This window comes from Diabrotica undecimpunctata, chromosome 7 (assembly GCF_040954645.1).
Source record: "Diabrotica undecimpunctata isolate CICGRU chromosome 7, icDiaUnde3, whole genome shotgun sequence".
NCBI classification, from domain to species: domain Eukaryota; kingdom Metazoa; phylum Arthropoda; class Insecta; order Coleoptera; family Chrysomelidae; genus Diabrotica; species Diabrotica undecimpunctata.
This window is the reverse complement of record NC_092809.1, coordinates 28,892,623-28,917,018: the sequence shown is the minus strand read 5'-3', so window position 1 is coordinate 28,917,018 and position 24,396 is coordinate 28,892,623. Positions and strand designations below refer to the sequence as shown.

Here is a 24,396-nt window from a genome sequence, read left to right as displayed (position 1 = left end):
GAACAGGACTGACGAGAACAATTCCAAAAAGAAAAGTAAACGATGTCAGATTTTCACTATTTAACCGGCAGTATAAGTTGCATGATATGAACGAGCCTTTTTAAAAAAAAAACTAAAAAATTTCGATGCTTCAAGCTTACCACCATGTCAAGATGAATTACACCAACATCTACTGCGAGCCCATTATATTTCAAATATTTGGACAAATGCTCATAAAAAAGTACCAACAGAATTGATTGTTGAAGAACATGGTTGGGAGTTTGAAGATGAAACATATAAATTCAAATGGTTTAGTGGACCTCAGATGCCAGAATCAATTCGAGAAGTAGTGATTGAAAATGAAGCAGATAATGAATGTGATATTATTGAAAGTGAAAGTGACGAAGATGATGAATGTGATGACATCAGTGATAGTGAGAAAAATGACGAAATTTTTAAAGTTTTTCTAAATTTTTTTTTCTTATCGGAAAAATCGTTTGAAAATTTTTGGAAAAATTCATGGTATAACTGACAGAAAATCGAAAGGATTCTACAAATTAGATTTTACCTCAAAAAATTACGAAAATTTTTATTTACGGAAATTTTTTTGGAAAATTTTGAGGAAAACTCTACTTGACGCTTTTCAGAATAGTAACAGAAGTGAGCATACAAATTTTCAAATCAATCAGTATAAAAATATCATAATAAAATCAGTTTGAAAATTGTTACCGAGACCTAAAATGCGTAGGCAAGTGGTACATTTGACCCTGTTTTATGGCTCTCTGTACCAACCAAGCTGTCCGCTCTTTTGGATTTAGAGTTTTTAGAGGCTAAATAATGAGCCATGAAAATGGCGGACATATTACTTATCGTTAATTTTTCCCCAAAAAATTGCAATTTCATCCCTGTCCGCCACCCCTTATGTATCCACTCTCGCGTCCACCCTTTGGGTTTTTGTCTAGTTATACCAAGATCTTACTCTGGGCAAATTTTCAGCCATATTATCGATCGTTAATTTTTCCGAAAAAAATTACAACTTCATCCCTGTATAGCCACCCCCTGTACCCCTGTAGGGGCGTCCGCCTGTAAGGCGAAGTCTTAACCCAGTTACAATGAATATATTCCAATAGAGAAATGTCATATTACTGATCAGTTCAAAATTTCGGCTCTATCTCTCCGACTATTAGGCAAGCTCCTCTCTCCTTTAAAGGAGACAGATAGTTGAACGATATTTTATACAATGTCTATCACCGGGTATGGATTTATTTTTGTCCAAGTTTTATATTGGTCCACTATTTCAAATGCAGTTCAAACAGACATATATTAAATTGTATGTTCCGTTTTAAATTCGTTCAATCTGTATATTAGCTCTTATATTGTACATAACTCGAAAATAAGTATATTGTAGATTTCAAGTGAGTCGTTTGGTCTGGTAGATCTTTCAACACTGCGACCCGATTGATCATTTGTATAAAGTGCATATATGATCAGTTTAAAATATCTAGGCTTCTAAGGAAGTGTAATATCCGTTCAGGAGCTACGTTTGGTACCTATCAGGTAAGAACTTGTTACAGGTATTTATGATTTTGGTAAAAAATTCCTGAAAGTGCAGATAATGGTGCAGCCTTTTTAAAGATTAGGAAATTTCTGAATAACCCAATCAGACTCAATCTGCAAATCCGATATCGGATGGTAAAATGTTATATCCACTCTATTCTTCCCTATTGCGCCATAAGACTATACGATGAATTTGCCTTCAATGGTACGCAAATTGTTCTTCGTAAAATGAAGAAAAGTAAGTATACACTTCTTATGTACGTGAATATGTGAATAAAATAAGTGAAACTTTTGAATTCGTCATTTACTTTATTTACATTTGAAAATCGTTTAAGAATACAGTATGTTATAGCAAAAAGGTGGCAGTGTTTACTTCAATGAGGAAATAAAAGGGGAGTTACTAAACTAAATTCGAATTTGTCACAATTAATATTCGGGTATCTATTGTTTTCATACTAATTCCATTTCAACACCTCAGTCAAATAAAGTTATGTCACCATAGAACTAATCAAAGCTGTTTTTGTTCTAAACAAGGTAGTCTAAATAGTTAAAACAAACTTATGTATCATTTAATTATATATTGAAAGATACACTACCAGTCGTGGGCCATTAATATCACTAACTGCTATAAGTTACTGGCATCTACCCTGGACAATTTTTATGAACAGTGTACTCCAAAGCACTTGGTCAAACTGAGTAAGTTTCTATGAGCATAATGAAGCAATCGTGAAATTACAAAACCTCTATTACCTACTCGTGGTGTAAAGTCAGAAAAGGTATCCCCAAGGCTATTAAAGGTATATAGTGAATACATAATAGAGGCTGTTTTTAGTTGAGTGGGAAGGAGGCATTTCAGTAGGTGGACGAATCAAATTAAAAAGTCAGTGAGTAAATTGAGAATTACGAATTTATATATGTACATAGATCAACACCATCTACAGAACTAGGAAACTTCCTTTGGGTTGGCTGAAATCAACTTTCGTCACCTTAGCCAAAAAAGTAATGCATTTAAAGGTGACGGTTGCGTATGATAAAACTTGATGTCTCTTCCATTAAAAATATATATCATCCACATATACAAAAAGTGGGAGCAGCAAATAGACGATACCCAATTCGGCTTCAGAAATGGAGTGGGAACTCGCGAGGCTCTATTCTTACTCAATATACTTTCACAGAGAGGTCGTGACATGAATGTGGAAATACGCCTGCTTTATAAACTATAGCAAAGCTTTTGATTGCGTAAACACCAGAAACTTGCAAAGATACTCAGAGCAACAGGTATAGATGAGGGTGGCTTACAAATCATCACAGAACTGTATTGGCATCATATAGATCAAGTGGCTTAAGGATGGATGGCCACATGTCGGAGGAGACAACCATAAGAAAAGGTGTATGGCATGAATGTATATTGTCTCCACTTCTCTTTAATCTGTACTCTGAAAATATTTTCACAGAGGCTCTTTAAAGGTACCCATCTTAAGGTAATAGCGCAGGAATAACAATCAACGGCAAAACAAAGAAATAATAAAAGATATGCAGATACACTCGCTCTTGCCAGCATACTGCCGGATCTAGAGAAACTTACAGACATTGTAGAATGTGTCGAACGATATATTATGAACATTACCAAAACGAAAATTATGGTTTTCTCCAAATTGTCAAACAAACACAAGCTGTCCTCTGAATACATGATAGAATCGTTGGTCATTCCCTAATACCTGGGTGCACTAATGAATAGTATAGTATATATATTGAATAGTTGACGAAAGAGGTACTATCAAGAATTGAACAGGATAGAAAGACGTTTATCGGAATTAAAAACTTTTATATCAGACGGGATCTAGACATGGGACTTGAATCCGAATGCTGCGCTATTATGTATGCCCAATCTATGGCTGAGGGACTCCAACTTGGCCAATCAATAGAAAAGCATATCGAAGCTTTTGAAATTTACCTTTCTACGAGAATGCTATGTATTTCCTGGACTAAAAGAACAAAAAACACCGAAGTTCTGAACAGAATACAGAAGAATAAGGAACTGATGCGAACGTGTAATGAGGGAAGACATATACGCAATACTTCGGTTGATTATTGAAGGAAAAATTCAGGGGAAATGACAATAGGAAGAAGACAAAATTCATGGCTCAAGGACCTGCGACGTTGACTCGAAATAACATCGACCGAGATCTTCATAGCCGCTGTAGATATAGCCAATTGGATCGCCAATCTTCGAAGAGATGCGGCGCAGTAAGAAGCCAGGACCCTAAAGGAAACTGTGAACATAAAATTCTATGACCAGAACAGTTATGTCCAACTTCATGAAATTAAAGAAAAACAGGAACACAGTAAAACATATTAAGATCAATCTCGTAAAAATTCCTATTTCCACAATGTTTAGTTATTTTTTCGAAACCTGAACTATTAAAACAATATATAGGAGAAGAATTGATACATCTGAGATGTGGTGGAGAAAAATTCTTCGGATACTTAGCCAGAAGGATAAATAGGCTAGTTCGTAAGAAGGTTTCTCTAGCTTCGTAATTATTAGAATATTAACCTCTTTTGATCATAAGAGTGACGGCAATTTTGATAGGTGCAGGGAAAATCGGAGCGAAAGGGAAGTAGGAGGCGATCACCAAGCACAGGATAACCATTTAGTGAGTTCACATCAAAAGAGAAATAAGAACTCTGTAGAAAAACAGCATTCATAATAAGATATATCTCCTAAGATCTACAGAATAGAAGAAGCTAAAATTTAAAGATTATAGAAATATTACCTGAACTATTATTATTTCTTGATTATAAGTATTACAACAAAAAGTACTCAAAATATAGCGTATTAAAATCTAAATGCGTGGTATTATCTCGTATAAATATGCTTTACTTCTGGCCATGTAAACATCTTTTAGCAAGGTTAGTCAATGCTGTACAATTAGAAGAACATAAACAGCTGATCAATAAAGTACAATGGAATTTGTAGGATATATTCTATATTAATTTATTTGTAAAAAAATAATCATTATAATATACACCTGAGCTTTAAGGAATTATTATAAAACTCAACTAAACATAATCGAGCTTAATAGATGCCGGCTATTCTGAAATAATAGTATTTCAATGAAAGAAAAAAATATTAATACAGTTAAGTAGTCGAATTTGCATTTTGGTTTACTTTTTATGTGTTGCAGCTTTATTTAATCAGACTAAAGGCGACAATTGTTCGAAATCGGTATCCACCGGCGACGTATCTATGGATTTTACATTATCTACTGTTGCAGTAGTGGAATTTGAAGTAATAATAGTGTACTCATATTTAGTCTATATAAAAAAACGACGACAGGCAATCTGCAGAATATAGTCCCTATGAATATTTATGTGCGGTGGAGGAGTACAGTGCACTCGCCTATGTTAACACTATATGCATTTAAACGCGTTCAGTCAAATGAGTTAATCATAAGAAAAAAAATAACAAATGCAATATTATATGCATGAAACAAATTGCCAAGAGACCGTGTGAACTGAGTGGGTTTCGAATATTTTAATCATGTTTTATTATACACCATAAGCAAAGCAAAAAAATTCGTTTGGTACACATAATCCCTTCGACACAGTAAACCACATTAAACTTATTGATATTCTCAGAAAAACATTTATACAAGATGATGATCCGAGGATCATAGTCAACTTATATACACAACAAAAAGGCAAGGTTAAAATTGAGCAATATTATTCCAAGACATTTAATATCCAGAACGGAGTTCGACAGGGTTATGTTTCGTCACCCTTATTGTTCAATATTTACTCTAAATACCTATTTAGAGTAGCGATGGCAAATACCGAAGACGGACTTTTGGTAAATGGGATATTTATGAATAAATATAGAATATATTATATAATATACACTGTCCATCTTGCTGCGACTGCAGAAAACCGAATCGAAATGACTAGCAGAAATTTTGTAATGAGTCTTAATATCAATAAAACGAAAACGATGATAATCAGTAAAAACTCTAATGTAAATATCATTTCTTTATAAACGATAAACCACGAGAAAGAGTCCAAAACTTATCTACAGTGCAGGTTAAATCAGAATTGGGATCACAAGTTTTCAAAATGCAAATTCAATAACAAACAGAAAAACCCTAATACAAAAATTAAATAAACTCCTAGAACAATATATTAAGCTTAAAATGTATGAAATGTTGAACAAAAATTAACAATCACATTTGATATAACTTATGCAGTGATATCTATATCGCTTAAGCTTCTTAAAATATATCAAATGCTCCAATTATAAACACCAAAAATAACAATAAATAATAAAAATCACAGAAACTTCACAGTAATAACTTTTTAAAAAATAATTTATATTTGGAGCTAAAGATATAATAAACCTAATACTAAATACATACTCAACAACACTGTACTTAGTCAAAAATCGACCAATAGAGTGAATCAAAGCAGTATATTATTTTAATTATTACATGAATAGTATTTGAATGAATTGTCTAAAATAAAACACAATGGCAACATGGTTAGGTTAGGTTTATTTACAGTAGACTAGACATAACCGAAAAAGTATCAATAAATTAATAAACGCATTACAAAATTTAAACGTAAAATTAAAACAATAAAAAATAGTGAAACAGAATTTGCGTGCTGACTATAGAATGTCGCCTAGATAGCAACTTATTCAAACAATTTCTCCCAAAAAGGAACATGTCTTTGAGAAATTGAAAATGAGAACTAATATTACTCAAAAGATTTGTGGGGCAACTTGGGGATCTCCAGCTGCTACTCTCCTATGTTCAACGATCGACCTTTCGGTAACGTAATATTGTATAATACACCAAGATATTCCTAACTTAGAAAGAAATATACCAAAATCAGAAACCCGTCGCTGCTAACTTTCAGGTCCCTAATATTAGACGACTTTAAAACAAACACATGGTGGAAAAATATTTGGAAACAATACACAGAACCACACATATAGTACTCCATCCTAGACAGCACACTCCAGAGTTTGATTTGAATTGTAAGACATGGTGACATTAAATAGAATAGGGTAGATGAGCTGACATCATAGCAAAGTGTGATAACACTCAGTCTCCCGAATTTGACTGCGGCCATGACAAACCATACAACACATTACTTCTGAATACCCTCTCCGGGAATAACCAGGACCATGGAGTGACCAACACCTGAATCAATATACTGGATATGTAGTCTCGACATCAACGTTTAATCAAATATTTTATTGTTGTATTATAAAGATCGTAACTTATAGCATTTTCCTTCAGTTATATCGTACGCTTAGTCATGGTCGCTAATTCTGAGAGGTGAGTACGACCAAGTGAAAACTAAGGATGGGTCAACTCCGGGGATCAGGTAAAACCCAAGTTTCATTACCAGAAAAACCGCGATGAAGCTCAGCAAGGACCGAAAAAGGTCCAGCAAGCGGTATGAACTGCAGCGAAGAAAGGTTTAAATGCCTATTGAAGCAAGACCTCGATCCGAAAAAGACTTTACAGGAAACATACTTGTATGCTATACAGAAAAAATCAATATAACGATGAGTGTCTTAAAATAAATGGTAATGGTAAAAACAGAAAAAACAAGTATGCAGAGCTAACAATAATCAAAGTCGTCAAAAATCAACAATATCACTGTTGTCCACGAGGTTGTGTACTTGACAACTAATTTCGAACGGTCCACTGAGGGAATAAAGATGAGATCAGTAATTACAAAAAAAACGCAAATTTAACGAAAATGTGGAAAAGAAATAAAATAATCAACGACACCAAAATCAGACTCGTAAAAAGCTTGGTTTTCCCAATTTTTCTCTATGTTGTCGAGTTCTGGTCTCCCAACGAGAAAGGTAAAATGCTCAGAGATGTGTTCGAGATGTTCTGTTTCAGATGAATGCTTAGAATCCTCTGGAGACCCGTAGCATAAATGAGTCAGTACTAAGAGGATTAATCATCCCATCCTGAAAAGCCTAGAGGCAGATTCCCCACAGGATACATGGACTAAATTACAGAAACCATTGATGACAAGCTGTCTGAATCTGTGACAATGACAGAAGATAGAGATACAGAGGGCAACATCGGTAAAACAACTCATGGAGTCATGATATCCCAATGTTTGTAACAGGTAAACAACTACTAAAGCAGACTACAGAAAATATCTTTCAGGTCACAGTGTAGAATATATCTACGAGTCCAAACGAATTATTTATCTACAACCTATAATAATCAAAAACTAGAACTATATTAGAACACCTAGATACACTGGCAAAACAAATACATTCAGCTCTTTACAGTTCCGAAAATGAAAGTTTTTAAGAATAAAATACAACATTGTTGTCTAATGACCAGTCGTCTACAGAAAACAAAAAGCTACAAACTAAAAGCAAGCTGCTAAAAAAATACTTGTTCCAAACTCGGCTAAAAATTTGAACAATGTTACACAAAGAAATACGAGATGACAAAAATCAACAAGACGGAAGTTACAAAATCATTAAGTAGTAGAGAGAAAACTAAAGAAAAGTTTTGTTGGATACATTCCAGTGTTCGCGAAAGGTTGACCAACATGTCTAAAATACAAATATTTTTATTTTTTAGTCTTTCAATTTGTTTTACATTTTTACAATACAAGGCAATCCTACGTCCTGATAGAAACAACAATGACAGTTGACTGACTTGTAAACGATATTTCGTTTATCTAAACTTTTTATGTTTTAATAAAGGAATTGTATATGTACAAACTAAAGCTCTTAATAGTTAATCTTTACACACTGTTGCATTAAAAAAGAAAGACATTGTAATAGTCCTCAACATTATCAAAAGTTAATAACAGAATGACGGACCCATAAACAATAGTAACACGATACTTTTTCGTACAATAATTCGAAATAAGTGTGACTACCTACAATGTCGGAAGGGACCAATTTGGTACTTCCCCTGTTGGCCGTTCGTGAAAACATTTTCTCAAAAATTGAAAATTTTAATTACGTTTCTGTGAATATTAATAAATGTCATTATTTCTTAAAATATTGATAATAAAAACATTCATTTATCGTTCGATATTTTACAATTTTCTTCGTTTATGATTTGAAAACTAAACAGTGTGCAAGTTTAGTTTGATATTTCGATGGGGTCGAATTTTCTAAAGAAATAAAAAAATACTTAGAATTATATGATATTGAGTTGATAAAAACTTCGTACCTACTCCGATCTCAGGGACTCAAACGGATCTAAATTCCTGTAGAAAGCCCTACTAATATCTACATATCAATGGTATTACATTTTCACTTTCTCACACTGGCAAATCCACACAAAAATTGTTTAATAAAAAAAATTGGATACACTGAACAATCAAAATATGGGACAATATGAAAAGTGACAGGTTTAGTGCAGTAGCTAGTAGTTTTTGCATAGACTGAGGTCTATGCAAATATTTGTCGTGAAGAGTTAGTTTCTACAGAGAACTGAAAGAGATATTCAAAAAGATTCAGTTCAAGAACAAATATTCAGTAAGTACTGGATCATTCAAAGCTGCAGTTGATATTTTTTATGCGAAATGAGCATATGGAATCAAAAAACTGGCAATAAATAGTTTAAGGTCTGCATTATGGACTCTTTTTTAAATAGACGATGTCACGAGATTTATAGGATGTCACAGGCTAAAACAAATTATTAAGTTTACAAGTTATGGTATAAAATGCACAATATCTGAAAGCAGACAAGAATCAACGATCTAGAATTGCTTTATTTCGAATAGCACAGCTTACTTGAAATCTGGCATAAATCTTACTGTTATTGAACAGTTATTACGTTCAAAGGCAGATTATCTTGATACTTTATACCCAATATATTGTTAAGAAGCCAGATAAAGATATAAAGTTTTGGCTCCTAATTTGTATACATTCAAAATATGTCGTGAATGGTTACCCTTGCACTGGCATTGGCAGTAAAAAAGACAAAAATGTAACTACCGCTAAGTAAGACACTGGTAACAAGATAACTCTTGTGCAGGGCAGGTATTGATTCCGCGAGTTTGAAAGAACAAAAATCTACAAGCATAAAACGAAAGCGACGGAAGTGCAGCATAAAAACAGCATAAGAAGGTAATTGCAGATTTTGTAAATCATGTAAAAAAACCTGTATGTGAAAAAGAAAAAATGTATCACATAAATTATAAAAAATAAATTAATTAAAATGTTGTTTATTATATTTGTTATGTACCTTATTTATGCAAAATGTCTATTGATATTGCTTAAGTACCAAAATAATTTCTTCTGATATTCTAGGTGGTATCTACCGATTCGTCATTCTAATGTTAAACAATCACAGAATATATAATATTGAAACTTCATACTTTTTATTTTCGCAATATACAACTTGTAAAGCAACAGAGATACTGAAATTAAAAAAAGAAATTTGTATATTTATGAAGACTTACTTTACTGAATAGAAATAATCATTACATGCCTCACAATACGACTAATGAAACAATATAGCAATAAATACTGTTATCATTTTTAAAGTGTGTTTTATTATGCTTCATCTTTAAATAAACCAATATTTATCAACTTTGATTCACTCTAAAAATTAAAGGAATTCCAAACAATTTAAGTGACACTTGGCTAAACTAGATATTTATATAATACTATAAATGTTAAAAAAATTGCATAATTATGCTAGATAAAAAAATAAAAGATTATAGCTAAACAAAATATGTATAAGAAAATAAAATATTAATTTATTACCATATTATTTTTTAATTATTTGAAGTTTTCATTACAAAATGGACAAACATTTGTTTTCTACATATTTTCATCGCGTGAAGTAATACTAGTAATACCAAAAAAACAAAAATTACCGCACAGTGTGATAGTGTAATTTAGAAATATTAAAATAATAGCCCGTCGTGAAGAGCAGTAAGCTGAAGTACTTGGGACATATAATGAGAAATCAAGGCAGATACGAGCTACTTCAATGCATTTTGCAAGGTAAAATTGAAGGAAAAAGGGCCCCAGGACGAAGAAGAATATCCTCTCTTGCTAACCTGAGAGCATGGTATAGAAAGACCTCAACACAGCTATTTCGTATAGCAACCAACAAAGTCATCATAGCCAGAATGATCGCCAACGTTCGGAACAGACGTCGGACAGGCACCCTAAGAAGAAGAAAATAATAGGCCGTTCAATAAGTTTTGCGGTTTCAATATTTTTTTTTGTTAAGTTGGTACAATTTTCATATGAACATATGTGAACTTTTATTTCAATCTGTCAATTAATTATTTATTTATTAGACATTTTTAATATCGACGTCTCACAGTATTTATTACAATGGAAAAAATCAAGTATTGTGCAGTGATTAAATTTTTAATTTTTAAAAGCAAATTTATGAACAAATCTTGAAAGTGTGTAAGGACTCTTCGCCTTCAATTATTGTAGTAAAAAGATGGGCTACTTAATTTAAATGTAGTCGTATAAGACTTAAACTCGATCCACGTCAAGGACGACCAAAAACACCATAATTCGTAAACAAAATACAGGATATCATATTGTAAAAATCGTTAAGTGACTGAAAGTGATTTAGTAGAAGCTCTAGGCATCTCATTGAGCAGTATAAGCAGTATTTTGACTATTCGGTTTCAAAAGCTTCTCAGCAACATTTAGAGCGTTTTCGAAAAAATAAATTCGATTTTGTGCATTAATTCATCACTATCGATGAGCTGGGTCTATCACCATCGATTATATAGATAGTTAGAGATCCTGAATCAAAACAAGACGCTAAAGAGTGGTGTGAACCTGGTTCTTCGGTTTCGAAACGAGTTTGTGTCCAGAAATCGGACAAGGTGTTAGTATCAGTTTTTTGTGATGCGAAAGGAATTTTTTTAGTGGTTTACTTGCAATTTTTAAAACAATAAATTCTGAATATTATTGTAACCTGTTGGACCAGTTTAAGGAAAAAATTCGTGAAAACAAGACCTGGTTTCAAGAATGAGCATTTTACATTGGCTAAAATTAATGAATTAAAGTTCGAATTATTGGATCATCCACCGTATGCAACAGATTTGATCCCTAGCGATTTCCATCTGTTTCAATACCGAAAAAAAAAAACATGTGGAAGCATATTTTCCAGCAGTTTCCAGATTCTCACTTCAGCGATGGAATTCGTACATTGGAATCTCTTTGGAACATGTGTATATGTTCAGGGAAACTAGCCTGAATAATAAAGTTCATTTCAAACCATAAAATTGTGTTTTTCTTATCGAACCATAAAACGTATTGAACAGACTATTATATTCATATATACTATTTCAACATTCTTGAGGTGTAGTAGTAGCACATAAACTACTTTCTTTCTTTCTCCCCTTCCTTTTACCCTAACAGGGTGTCGGATCATAAACTACTTTCAAACATTAAAAAAAAAATTTACGGTCCTGAATCTATTTTTGTTATGGAATTTTATATTAACTACTATATTTGATCGGAATAAACTAGAATTTTAATTAAAAATACAAATAATTCTAGTCAATTTTTAAGTATTTTTAATTAAAATTGTACTTTATTCCCATCAGACTCAGGAGTTAATGAGAATTTTACACTGGTGATTAAATAATGTTATAAAGTAAACTATCGCGATTTTTATGTTCAATACTTTAGTTTATGACAAATTTGTTCATATGCATTTATCAATGTTTGCTTCATAAACATTGACAAACAAAAAGAAGTGATATATCGGCATATGAACTATTGGGCTCAAGTATCATACGGCATAGCCGCATATGTCAAACACGTTATTGAAAATGTTTCGCTTCTCTCGTCTCTGTGCTTCTAATGACGATTTGCATTTATACTGGGGCCAAAATCGAAAGCATTATCATCTCCAATATTTACAAAGCATCTGTCACATACTTTCCAGCTCGAGATATCCAAGCCCACCTTTTATATATGTTGCTGGTTTTAAAAGCCATCTTTTATTTAATGCTAAAGATCAACAGATTTTTAGTAGCTTTTCAGTAGTTTACTGAAGATAATACAGTAATAGTTATAATAGAAGTAGGTGCACAAATTCCCTACCCAGTTCTATCCGTGCCGTCTATGCCCATATTATTTATTAATTTAAAGTTAACAAAATGATCAATCTTTTCATTATTATCTATAATCAATGCTTACTATTTAATTTATATTTTCGCATACTATTTACAGTTTATGGCAATAAAACGTAACTTTCTTATATAATTATTTCCTATTTCCAGTTAAAAACATAAAAACAATAATCTTAAAACATTGTAAAAGTTTTAAGTCACAAATACAATACTAAAAAAATAAAACATTCCCAAAAATTATAAAGATTCCAAACATGTAACCTTCAATACTAGTGTAGCAGACACATATATAGAAATATAGCATACACATGGTATTAAAGAGATGGCATATGTTATATCGGCAGTACCGCTACGATAGGCCAAAGTGGTGCAGATATGCAAAGTTGCAGTAGTGAAATAGCAACGAAAGCAGAAATTACATCCTACGGGGTTGAAAAGATGTAAAAAAAAGGATATTGGCCTGATCATGTCCATCGTTCCTAGCATAATGTACCAAGAGACAAGAAAGAGTTGTGTTTTGTGAAAACATAAAGAAGAGAGTCTAAATAGGATCCAAATTTTTCTTCTAAAATTTAAGACATGGTTGATTGGTACAGAGATCAAAGAATTGAAGCATCCCTCTACTACCACAATTTTTTCAGAAATTGAATGCGGTGTGATATTATTGTAGAGCCCCATATAAACAGTCCATTTTTCATTAAAGGAATCGTATAACTGCTCTTCAATATTTAGGAATAATTTTAATAAAATTAGATTATTATATTCATTATACTATAAGAAAAGTCATTGTTACAACTTTTCTCGATGAAACTATTCCTTAATATATAATTCGACAAACAAAACAATTCAGTAGCCATCTTGATCTTCCAATTTAACCCCAAGTGATTTTTTCTGAAATTTAACCAATTTCAAGCCAATTTAATCCCAAGTGAATTTATGCAATTGAAAAAGATGGCATTTTGCCTTTTGTTTTGGCCAGAACGGTGATTAAAAGTTAATACAGCAAGAAATGTTTGTTAATTTAAAGAAATATAATATTTTGTATTACTTGTTTTAAAGCTCGTAGAAAAAATAAACGTATGTCACTAGCGCAATTAAAACTAAACTTACTAAACAGTGTCATAGTGAACTTATCAAAGCTATGTACAATGTTTTAAGATCTATCGGTTTTATATTCATTTCTTGATATTCCAAACCTGTATGTCGAAATACACGACAAACTAAAAATACAACTTAAAACAGAATCTAAGAAAATAAATGGAACATATCTAATTATACGTTTAAAATGGCACTTAAATTGTATGAAATTATTCGATTTCAAAGATTATACCTCTACGACTTATCCTAAAACATTAGGTCTAATATTCCCATTCATATTTAAATTTTTAAATAATCCACTAATAGGTCTTTCACCGCCCAAATCAGGTGAAAGAACTCTGGTGTTAATACCTGAAGTTTTATTATCAGGACTTATTATGGATCCATCTATAGTTCCTTTCGTAGGCTGATAATTACTCAGTGAATCAACATTTCTGAACGATCCATTAGGAACGCTGGGATTTTTTGAAGTATATTGGTTGTTAGCTACAAAACTATTATCGAGACTTCTTATGGATCCATTGGGACTGTTTGGATTTTTTGTAGCGTATTGGTTGTTAGTTACAAAACCAATATCATTTCTGATATATCCATTAGGACTATTTGGATTCTTTGAAGAATATTGATTGTTAGCTACAAAACCATTATCATGTCTAAATAACTGAGTATTATTTAATGAATCAAATCTTTGTAGAGGTATTCCATTCTGTATAAACAACATATTGTTTTGACTCAAAACAGGATAAAAAATGTTATTGTCAGCTTTGTAATACAGCTGAGAGGTCTTGGTTGTATTCAAACTTGGACTTATTGGAGAAAAATTGTAGAGTGGTTCTGAAAGTACAGAAACCCTATCTACATCACCATTCAATGAAGCTTCCCTAGATCCTGGTAATGACCTAAAAGGACTGTTAATATCTTGTGCAGGATTCGATACAAATCCAGAGGTTTGACTAGATGACCTGCTCATATTGGTAGGGTTTATAACAGCTGAGAGAACATGGTTCTCATTTTTCCAAAATCCCCCTGCAGTCCATGGATTTTGAGTAATATTTTTGAGTTTTGCAGGAGATACAACTGGCCTTTTGGCAGAATTTACTGAAAATATAGGTGAAGTACAGCGCTGAGGGTTAACATTTAAATGTAAATTATCTAAACTACGATTTAAGTCACTTGAAATATTTGAATTAAAAAATTCTGAGGTAGAAGTTACACTTTTGGCAGTGCTGAAACTATTATTTAAAATCTGGTCATCAGATGAACACCTGTAGAGGTTATTGGAAGTCGGTGGTCTTGCTTGTAGATTCAAAGGACGGAGAATATGTTCATCTCTTTCATCCTCAGATGTCTCTAAGCTTTCTGCGGGTTTTACTATCTTCTTGAATTGGAATTCTTTACTATTATGTGCCTGTTCCAAATGCGTGGACCAAATGTAGTTGTACAGCAGAGTTAACAATGTACAGACCTAAAAAATTATGGGTACAAACATTTATGAGCATTTACTTAAAAATATATACAATCATGAGAACGAAGTCTATCCATTCCGATATTTTCTGTACTTAATAGCAAAACTGCTGATTAAAATGACTTATTTTTCTCATTTATATTTTAGGATTTAGGATTAGTATACTTTTTTACTAGGAGACTTCACCACAACAAAAGTGCTCCTGCAGATTTGTTCCACATCTCCAACCCTATTCAAAATATAGTTAGAGAACGCCCTGACTACATGGAAAAGAAAATGCGAAAGCATGGGAGTACAGGTACGGAACGAATACCTATACATGTTAAGCTTTGCAGACGATCAAGAAGTGATTGCACAAGACAAGATTGCACATAATGAAGAAACTACAAGAAGAATATACCAAGGCTGGCCTAGATATTAACCTCGCGAAAACAGAGTACCTATCTACAAGTAAAGAAGACATAGAAGACCTACAGATTGATGACAACGTAACAATCAAAGGAAAGGATAAATTCAAATACTTGGGGTTTATAATCACGAAAAATGGCAACAACAGAGGAAGAAATTACACAAAGGTTAGGAGAAACAAGAACAGCAATCCGACAATTCAACTCAGTATGGTGGGATAGACACCTAAATATGAAGACAAAAACACAGATTTATAAAACATTAGTGCGAAGTATTATGACATATGGGGCTCAAAATTGGATCATAAACAAGAAAAACAGCAGTAAGATAGAAGCGACAGAGATGGAATGCCTGCGAAGATGCTGCAGAGTAACAAGAATGGATAGGAGATGTAATGACGAAATAAAGCAAAGAACATCAATAGAAACAGACATACTAACATATATAGAACAAAAAAGACTAAAGTGGTATGGACATGTAAGAAGAACTAGCGACAGCAGATGGATAAAGAGAATAACCGAATGGAGCCCCATAGGAAGGAGGAAAAGAGGATGACCCCGAAAATCCTGGAGGAATGAAGTAGATGACGCCATGAGTAAGAGAGGCCTAAAGATGGAGAATGGGACAACAGAGAGAGATGGAAACGGTTGAGCGAGGGAAGGCAGTGAATACTGTAGAATCCCTGAATATATATATTGTGACGATTAGGGTTTATAGAAAATAATTTATAAGTTATATACTACATAATATTAGATATTTGGTTGTTTTAAATAAGTTATATACTAGAGAATTTAATAAAAATATATTTATGTGAGGGCATTTTTAATAAATTAGCATAATAATTGTAAAAGGTTGTGTTTTGGTGTTGTGAATGTATATGGGTGAGCCATGTGCTTAGGCAACCAAAAATACTCTCGGAGATTGACAGATATTTATACTCTGAAGTGACGTTTAAAAATATTTACGAATATAAAGTGGGTTATAATAATATATTGTTTGAAATGTGTATTTTATTAAATTAGAATGTTAAGTTACTAATTTAATTATATATTCTGATCTGAAAAGCCTAAATGTAAACAAAATTATTAATAGAAAAGAATGGAATTCTCTGGATCTCCGGAGATGGCCATGTTTGCGAAATGGTTTGTTCCAGAAAATTCATACAAGTATGAAATAGAACAAATTGGAACATGATCTCTTACGAGATGGTTCTAGAATGTCCAAAAGATATAAATACCCGTGATTTGGATTCAAGATGGCAGTTTTTGAAAGTTTTTAGTCAGAAAAGTTTTAGATAGTGCAGTCAGAAGAGTTTTTGGCAGTTTTTAGTTAGAAGTCAAGCAGTTTTTAGAAGTTTTTAGTCTGAAGTCAAGCAGTTTATTATGAAAGTTAGTTGGAGTCAGTGAATCAAGTACAAATAGTCAAAATGTTTAATATAGTGAGTTAAATGAAGATTAAAAATTATGCATATAATTTAATGCACATTTATAATTATACACAAATAATTATTGAAGATAAAAAAAAGGTATATTGGAAGAAATTAAATTATATTATGGTTGGAGATTAGTATAAATCAACTTATAATAATTGGATATTGGTATATTGAAAAGAAGAATAAATATAAATGCTGTTTGCTGGTTTGGTTGGTGGTGTATACATGCTGGTGAAGAAAACTATATCTTAAATTGGTAGAAGCCGATAATTGGAAAAAGAAATTTCACAAAAACAAGGATAACCGAAGTACGAAGACTTTCAGTGGTGATTAGAATATATATAGTGGAAAACAATTCATTTAGGCATTCAGTGAAAGAAAGGTACAAAATTTTGTTAATATAATTTAGTTAGTGTCATAACAATTTCAATTTTGAAGATAGTTTGTTTAAATTTTAGATTGTCTATAGAATTTAATTAGTTTTGTAAGAATATCAATTTAAAGATAGTTTATTTTAAATTTACATTGGCTAGGTTAGATATATATATATGTGTGTTTCATAATAGTTACAATAAAGATAATTTAAAAAAGTACTTACAAACTAATTCTTTGAGAACCGCGATAAAAACCCTATATATTATATTATTAAAAATACTCATTGCTCATCATTCAAACAAAAAACACATCATAACAATTTGGCACCCAACGCGGTGGCTCTCTATTTAAAAGAATTAGTTTGGGAAGATAAGTGCTCTCATATAATTAAATTAATTATCAGTAGAAAGAAAAAAGTATAGATTTTAATTTTAATTATATTTGAACAAGTAAAGTCTCAAAATGTCTCAAGGAAAGAAACATACAAGAAGCAAAAAGAATGAAGAAGATGTGGAAGTAGAAACACAACCTATACAAGAGGAGAGTTTAGTTCAAGTTCCACAAGATACTGCAGAAATGAATCCAGAAAGAGAGGAAAATGTCAATATGGCAGCTTTGATGTCATTAATGATGCAGATGAACAAGACAATGGAAGAGAATTCAAAAGAAATCAAAGAAGACATGAAAAAAATGGAACAGAAAATGGAAGAGAATACGAAAAAAATGGAAGAGAATTCAAAAGAAATCAAAGAAGACATAAAAAAATTGGAAGAGAATTCAAAAGAAGTCAAAGAAGACATGAAAAAAATGGAACAGAAATTGGAAGAGAATTATAGAAAATTAGAAAAGAAAATAGAAGATAATAATAATAAAATTGTAAAACAAATGGATAAAAAACTTGAAGCTGCAGAGAAGAAAGTAGCAAATGAAATAAAAAATATACAGCATGACTACAAGAAAAGGATAAAAAATGAGAGGACAGAAGTAAAGAGGATTATTCAAGATAATAAGATAGATATAGAACAGAAAATAGAGTTACAGAAATGTAACTTAGAAGTAAAAATTAACGAAGACAGGAGAAACACAGAAGAAAAATTAGACGATATACAACAAAATATCCAAATAAATAGTAATCAAATAAGAAATGTGGAACAGAGAATAGATGATATTTCACAAATGAGAGACATAGGAAGACCTTACTTAAATTTAACAAATGAGACTGGGATTAAATTCTCTGGTAATATAAAAAATTTGCATCCTAGAGTATACATAAATAGTTTAAAACATAAATTAAGATTTATGAATAATATTAATGATATTAAAGATTATATTAGAGTGACATTAAATGACAATGCAGCAACTTGGTTTGCTAGTATTGAAAATGATTTAGATAACTTTCAAACATTTGAAAATAAATTTTTAAATTATTATTGGGGTGAATTAGAGCAAGCAAAGTTTAGAGAAATTTTATATTTTGGAAAGTATAATCACAATTTAAAATCAAATATGGTAGATTATGCATTAAAATTGATAACAGTTGCAAAATATTTAGAACCACCACTTAGAGAGGATGAAACAGTCTTAAATGTATCTAGACATTTTGACGCTGATGTTGTACAAACCGTAACTGTACAAAATATTCAAACAATAGATAGTTTTATTAATTTTATTCAAAGAATACAAAGAGGCAATATGACAAGTAATAATAACAACAGAAAAAACAATAATAACTTTCAATATAATAAAAATGATAATCAACAATCATATAATAATTATAGATATGGTAATAGTTTACAAAATTTTAATAATAATAACAGTAATCCAAATAGACAGAACTTTAATAATAATACTAGTTATAATAGACAAAATTTTAATAATAATACTAATTATAATAGACAACATTTTAATAACAGTACTAATAATAATAGACAAGATTTTAATAATAGAAGAAATACAGAGCGACCTAACTATAACAGACAGGTAAATTGTGTTCGAAGGAATAGAAGCTGCGAAGACAGGGAACGAAGTAGTACAAGGCAGGAAAATGTGAGTAGAAGTCATAGTAGGGAAAGACATAGGACATCAGATCCAAGTGGTCAGATACAATCTGACAATTCTAATAATCAAAATTTTGTGCAGTAAACTTTCTGAATTACAAGTTAGGCCATTGCTATTATGAAAAACCTTCTGAATTTATTTCTTTAGATGAAGAGAAAATTATTGAATCTATTAATTTAATTTATATAAATGCTTTGGCCAAAAATAAAATGATTAAGATTATGATAGATACTGGTTCAGAAAGTACTTTAGTCTCGGAGAATTTTATTTTTAATACATTAAATTATCAGATATAATAAAGATTCCAAAAATTAAAATTGTTGGTGCAAATAATAAGAAGTTGGGTGAAATTGATAAACTAGCCAATTTTAAAATTAATATTCTTAATAAAGAAATTAATATGCAAGGATTTATTGTCAAGGATTTATGTGTTGATATATTAATGGGAAATGATGAATTGGAAAAGAAGAAAGTAAAGATAGATTTTGAAGAAAGAATGGTAACTTTGGAAGGGCAAATAATTAAATTTATGCAGAAAGATGAGGTGGAAGAAGGAATAAGAGTTGATAGGATATTATTAAAAGAAAATAATGATGTTTATGACGAAGAAATGTATTTTGATGATAGGGAAATGTCCCAAAAGAATGTAAAGAATAATTATTGTAGTGAATATTTAAGGAATGGAAATTTTAAGCAGATGGATGCCTACGAGGCGGAGTGCGTAAAATTGGAAGCAAGGAATAATGAGTACATAATGAAGAATAATTTTATTTGTAAAGAAGAAGATGTGATAAAAGTTTTAAATTGCCCTGAAGAATATAAATCAATAGTCATTTCCATATTGCAGCAACACAAGGGACTTGTCAATAAAGAAAATAGAATTGCACAAAATTATATCCATAGTATAAAAGTTAAAGAAGAAAAAGATTTTAAAACAAAATCATACCCAATACCATATAAATACAGAGAGGAAGTAAACAAAACAATTAATAATATGTTAGAAGATGGGATCATTGAGAAGGCAGACACACGTTTTATTAACCCCATAGTAGTAGTACGAAAAAGATCAGGTGAAATCAGGTTATGTTTGGATGCAAGGAATATTAACAAGATTACTGAAAAGCAATTTGAAGCACCAATGAGTATAGATGGAATATTAGGAAGAATTACAGGAATGTCATTTTTCACTAAAATCGATTTACAGCATAGTTTCTGGTTAATACCTCTAGAAAGAAAAAGTAGACAGTATACAGGATTTCAGATAGATGGAGTAGTATATCAATTCCAAGTAGTACCATTTGGACTTCAATCATCTTGCAGTGCTCTATGTAGATGTCTTCATGATATTTTGGATCAATATGAACATTTTGTAATTCACTACATTGATGATATATTAATTTTTTCTAAAACGGCTGAAGATCATGAGAAACACCTAAAAATTATAATAAATAGATTAGACAAAGTTGGACTAAAAATAAATCAAGAAAAATGTACATTTTTTCAAAAAGAAGTCATATATCTAGGTTATAAACTTAACACTAAGGGAATCGAAATGGATCCAGAACGGACACAAGTCATTCAGGAATATAAAACACCACACAATTTAAGAACTTTAAGAGGATTTATTGGAATAATTAATTATTATAAAAGGATGATACCAGATCTAAGTATAAAAGAAATTCCATTACTTGAACTACTGAGAAAAGGTGTAAAATGGAGATGGGATCAGAGAAGAGAACTAGCATTCCAAGAAATTAAAAACATTTTTCTGTCAAATTTGAAAATATACTATCCTGACTACACACAGCCATTCATATTAAGAACAGATGCATCAATAGAGAGATTATCAGGGGTATTATTACAAATACATGATGGGGTCGAATACCCAATACAATTCATTTCAAGAATTACAAAGCCACATGAAAAGGGTTACTCAGTTTCAGAATTAGAACTAGCAAGTATAATACACTGTGTCACAAAATTAAGATTTTATTTGTTGGGTAATGAATTTACAATAGAAACAGATCACCAAGCTTTAACGTCTATATTAAATAACAAATATGGAAACAGTAGAATACATCGGTGGAGTCTAATACTTAGTGAATACTGCTTTGAAATCAAATACATTTCTGGAAAATCCAATATAGTGGCAGATGCTTTATCAAGGTTAGAAAATACACCACAAAAAGGGCAGCGAACAATAAAAATTGGATTAAATCAATTAGTAGAAAGTACTGGATTATATTCTAAAGAAGAAATTATAAGAGATCAGATCAATTTGAGTGAAAAACAAAAAGTCCTTAGGAAAGATGGGGTATATTATAAAATAATAAATGGCATAGAAGTATATGTAATAACTAGAACTTTAGCAAAGAAAATATTGAAAAATTTACATAACAATTATATGCATATTGGTTCAAGAAAGCTATGGATGCTATTTAGGGACAATTATTTTGCAAAGAATGACATAAGTATAGCAAAGGAAATTACTACCCAATGCCCAATATGTCAACTAAACAAAGAAAAGAATTTCAAAAACCAGAACACATATAAATCTAATGTTGTATATGAAAAACTAAATACAGTTTCCATGGATTTTATTTCAAATTTAGTTCTCAGTCCAACAGGAAAAAAGCATATACTAGTGATAGTTGATTTATATACAAAATTTATTAAACTATATCCCTGCTCTAGAACAAATGTTAAAACATTAAAATTATATATTAATCAATTTTTCGAAGAAATAGGACCATTTAGAAATTGCATAATAGATAATGCTACATATTTTAACAACCAAAAATTTCGGACATTTTGTGAGAAAAAGGGAATCAACATTCATTTTACAAGTATCAGACATCCTCAGGCAAATCCTGCAGAAAGATATATTAAAGAAGTTATAAAATATTTAAGGATACTGTGTCAAAATCAACACGAAACTTGGCAGCAACATATACCACAAGTAGAATATTTTTTAAATAATACACATAATTTGAATACAGAGGAAGTACCAGAATATTTAATGTTTGGCCATATAGGAAACAGAAAGTGGATTAGTGAATATAATCAGGATATGTTAGAACAAGTAATGCAGAAAGTGAATAACCGAATTAGGAGGAAAGCTGAAAAATATATCAGAAGACAAAATCGAAATATAAAAAAACCAATCACATTTCAAAAAGGAGACCTAGTGTTAATTCGTTCACTTAGAAAAAGTAATGTTAAAGAAAACCGTTGTAAGAAATTACAACCAATGTTTGAAGGTCCATACAGAATTGAAAATCAGAATGGACTAAATAGTTATTTGTTAATAGATGCAGAGAACAGACTAAGAGGCCTGTTTCATATCAATGACATCTTTAAATATCATGAAGAGATTGAATAATGATTAATATACCTTTAACACAAATATAATAACACTAATAACTTACTGATATATCCATTTTATTCAATAGACTTGATTTGTTAAATAGATGGTAGATTTCATTATTTTGAATCAATTTGACATCATACTTGTTGAATTTTGTATATATGGAAATTAATTTGTACCCTAAAAATCATAATTTGGGGTTAGATACAGAATTGATTGTGTAAATGTCTTTATAAAAAGTGTAAAACTTACCAATTCATATGGATGAAAGCCTGTTGAATGGAAATAATTCCTAGATTTTGTCTATAAATAAACAGAACACAATATCCATTATATTTTTAATTAAGGTTATATTTTATTCTCTGATAAAATCCATTCTCCATTTGACATGACAGTTTGACCATAGAATAGCCGAACTGTGATCCGTTGTTCTCTGTTTTGACATAGACAGCGAACAGGGATGTATTTAACACATTTTAAATAAATAAAAAAAAATTTGATTTATTAAATTTAATAAGGTATGAGAAAATTAATATTTAAAAAAATAATAAGTAAATTATTTATTTTAAATATTATTTTTGGGGTATTGTGACGATTAGGGTTTATAGAAAATAATTTATAAGTTATATACTACATAATATTAGATATTTGGTTGTTTTAAATAAGTTATATACTAGAGAATTTAATAAAAATATATTTATGTGAGGGCATTTTTAATAAATTAGCATAATAATTGTAAAAGGTTGTGTTTTGGTGTTGTGAATGTATATGGGTGAGCCATGTGCTTAGGCAACCAAAAATACTCTCGGAGATTGACAGATATTTATACTCTGAAGTGACGTTTAAAAATATTTACGAATATAAAGTGGGTTATAATAATATATTGTTTGAAATGTGTATTTTATTAAATTAGAATGTTAAGTTACTAATTTAATTATATATTCTGATCTGAAAAGCCTAAATGTAAACAAAATTATTAATAGAAAAGAATGGAATTCTCTGGATCTCCGGAGATGGCCATGTTTGCGAAATGGTTTGTTCCAGAAAATTCATACAAGTATGAAATAGAACAAATTGGAACATGATCTCTTACGAGATGGTTCTAGAATGTCCAAAAGATATAAATACCCGTGATTTGGATTCAAGATGGCAGTTTTTGAAAGTTTTTAGTCAGAAAAGTTTTAGATAGTGCAGTCAGAAGAGTTTTTGGCAGTTTTTAGTTAGAAGTCAAGCAGTTTTTAGAAGTTTTTAGTCTGAAGTCAAGCAGTTTATTATGAAAGTTAGTTGGAGTCAGTGAATCAAGTACAAATAGTCAAAATGTTTAATATAGTGAGTTAAATGAAGATTAAAAATTATGCATATAATTTAATGCACATTTATAATTATACACAAATAATTATTGAAGATAAAAAAAAGGTATATTGGAAGAAATTAAATTATATTATGGTTGGAGATTAGTATAAATCAACTTATAATAATTGGATATTGGTATATTGAAAAGAAGAATAAATATAAATGCTGTTTGCTGGTTTGGTT

General features: G+C 30.8%; 1 protein-coding gene across 1 annotated transcript in view; it reads right to left on the bottom strand.

Annotated features, from left to right (window-relative positions):
* Positions 1 to 1,831: 1,831 nt before the first annotated feature.
* The window catches only part of LOC140445132 (uncharacterized), a 28,405-nt gene continuing 5,840 nt past the window's right edge, over positions 1,832 to 24,396 (bottom strand). The window contains exon 4 of the mRNA XM_072536972.1: positions 1,832 to 15,220. Within this exon, the coding sequence (XP_072393073.1) occupies positions 13,997 to 15,220 (1,224 nt within the window). The 3' untranslated portion in view covers positions 1,832 to 13,996. The remainder of the gene's footprint in view (positions 15,221 to 24,396) is intronic.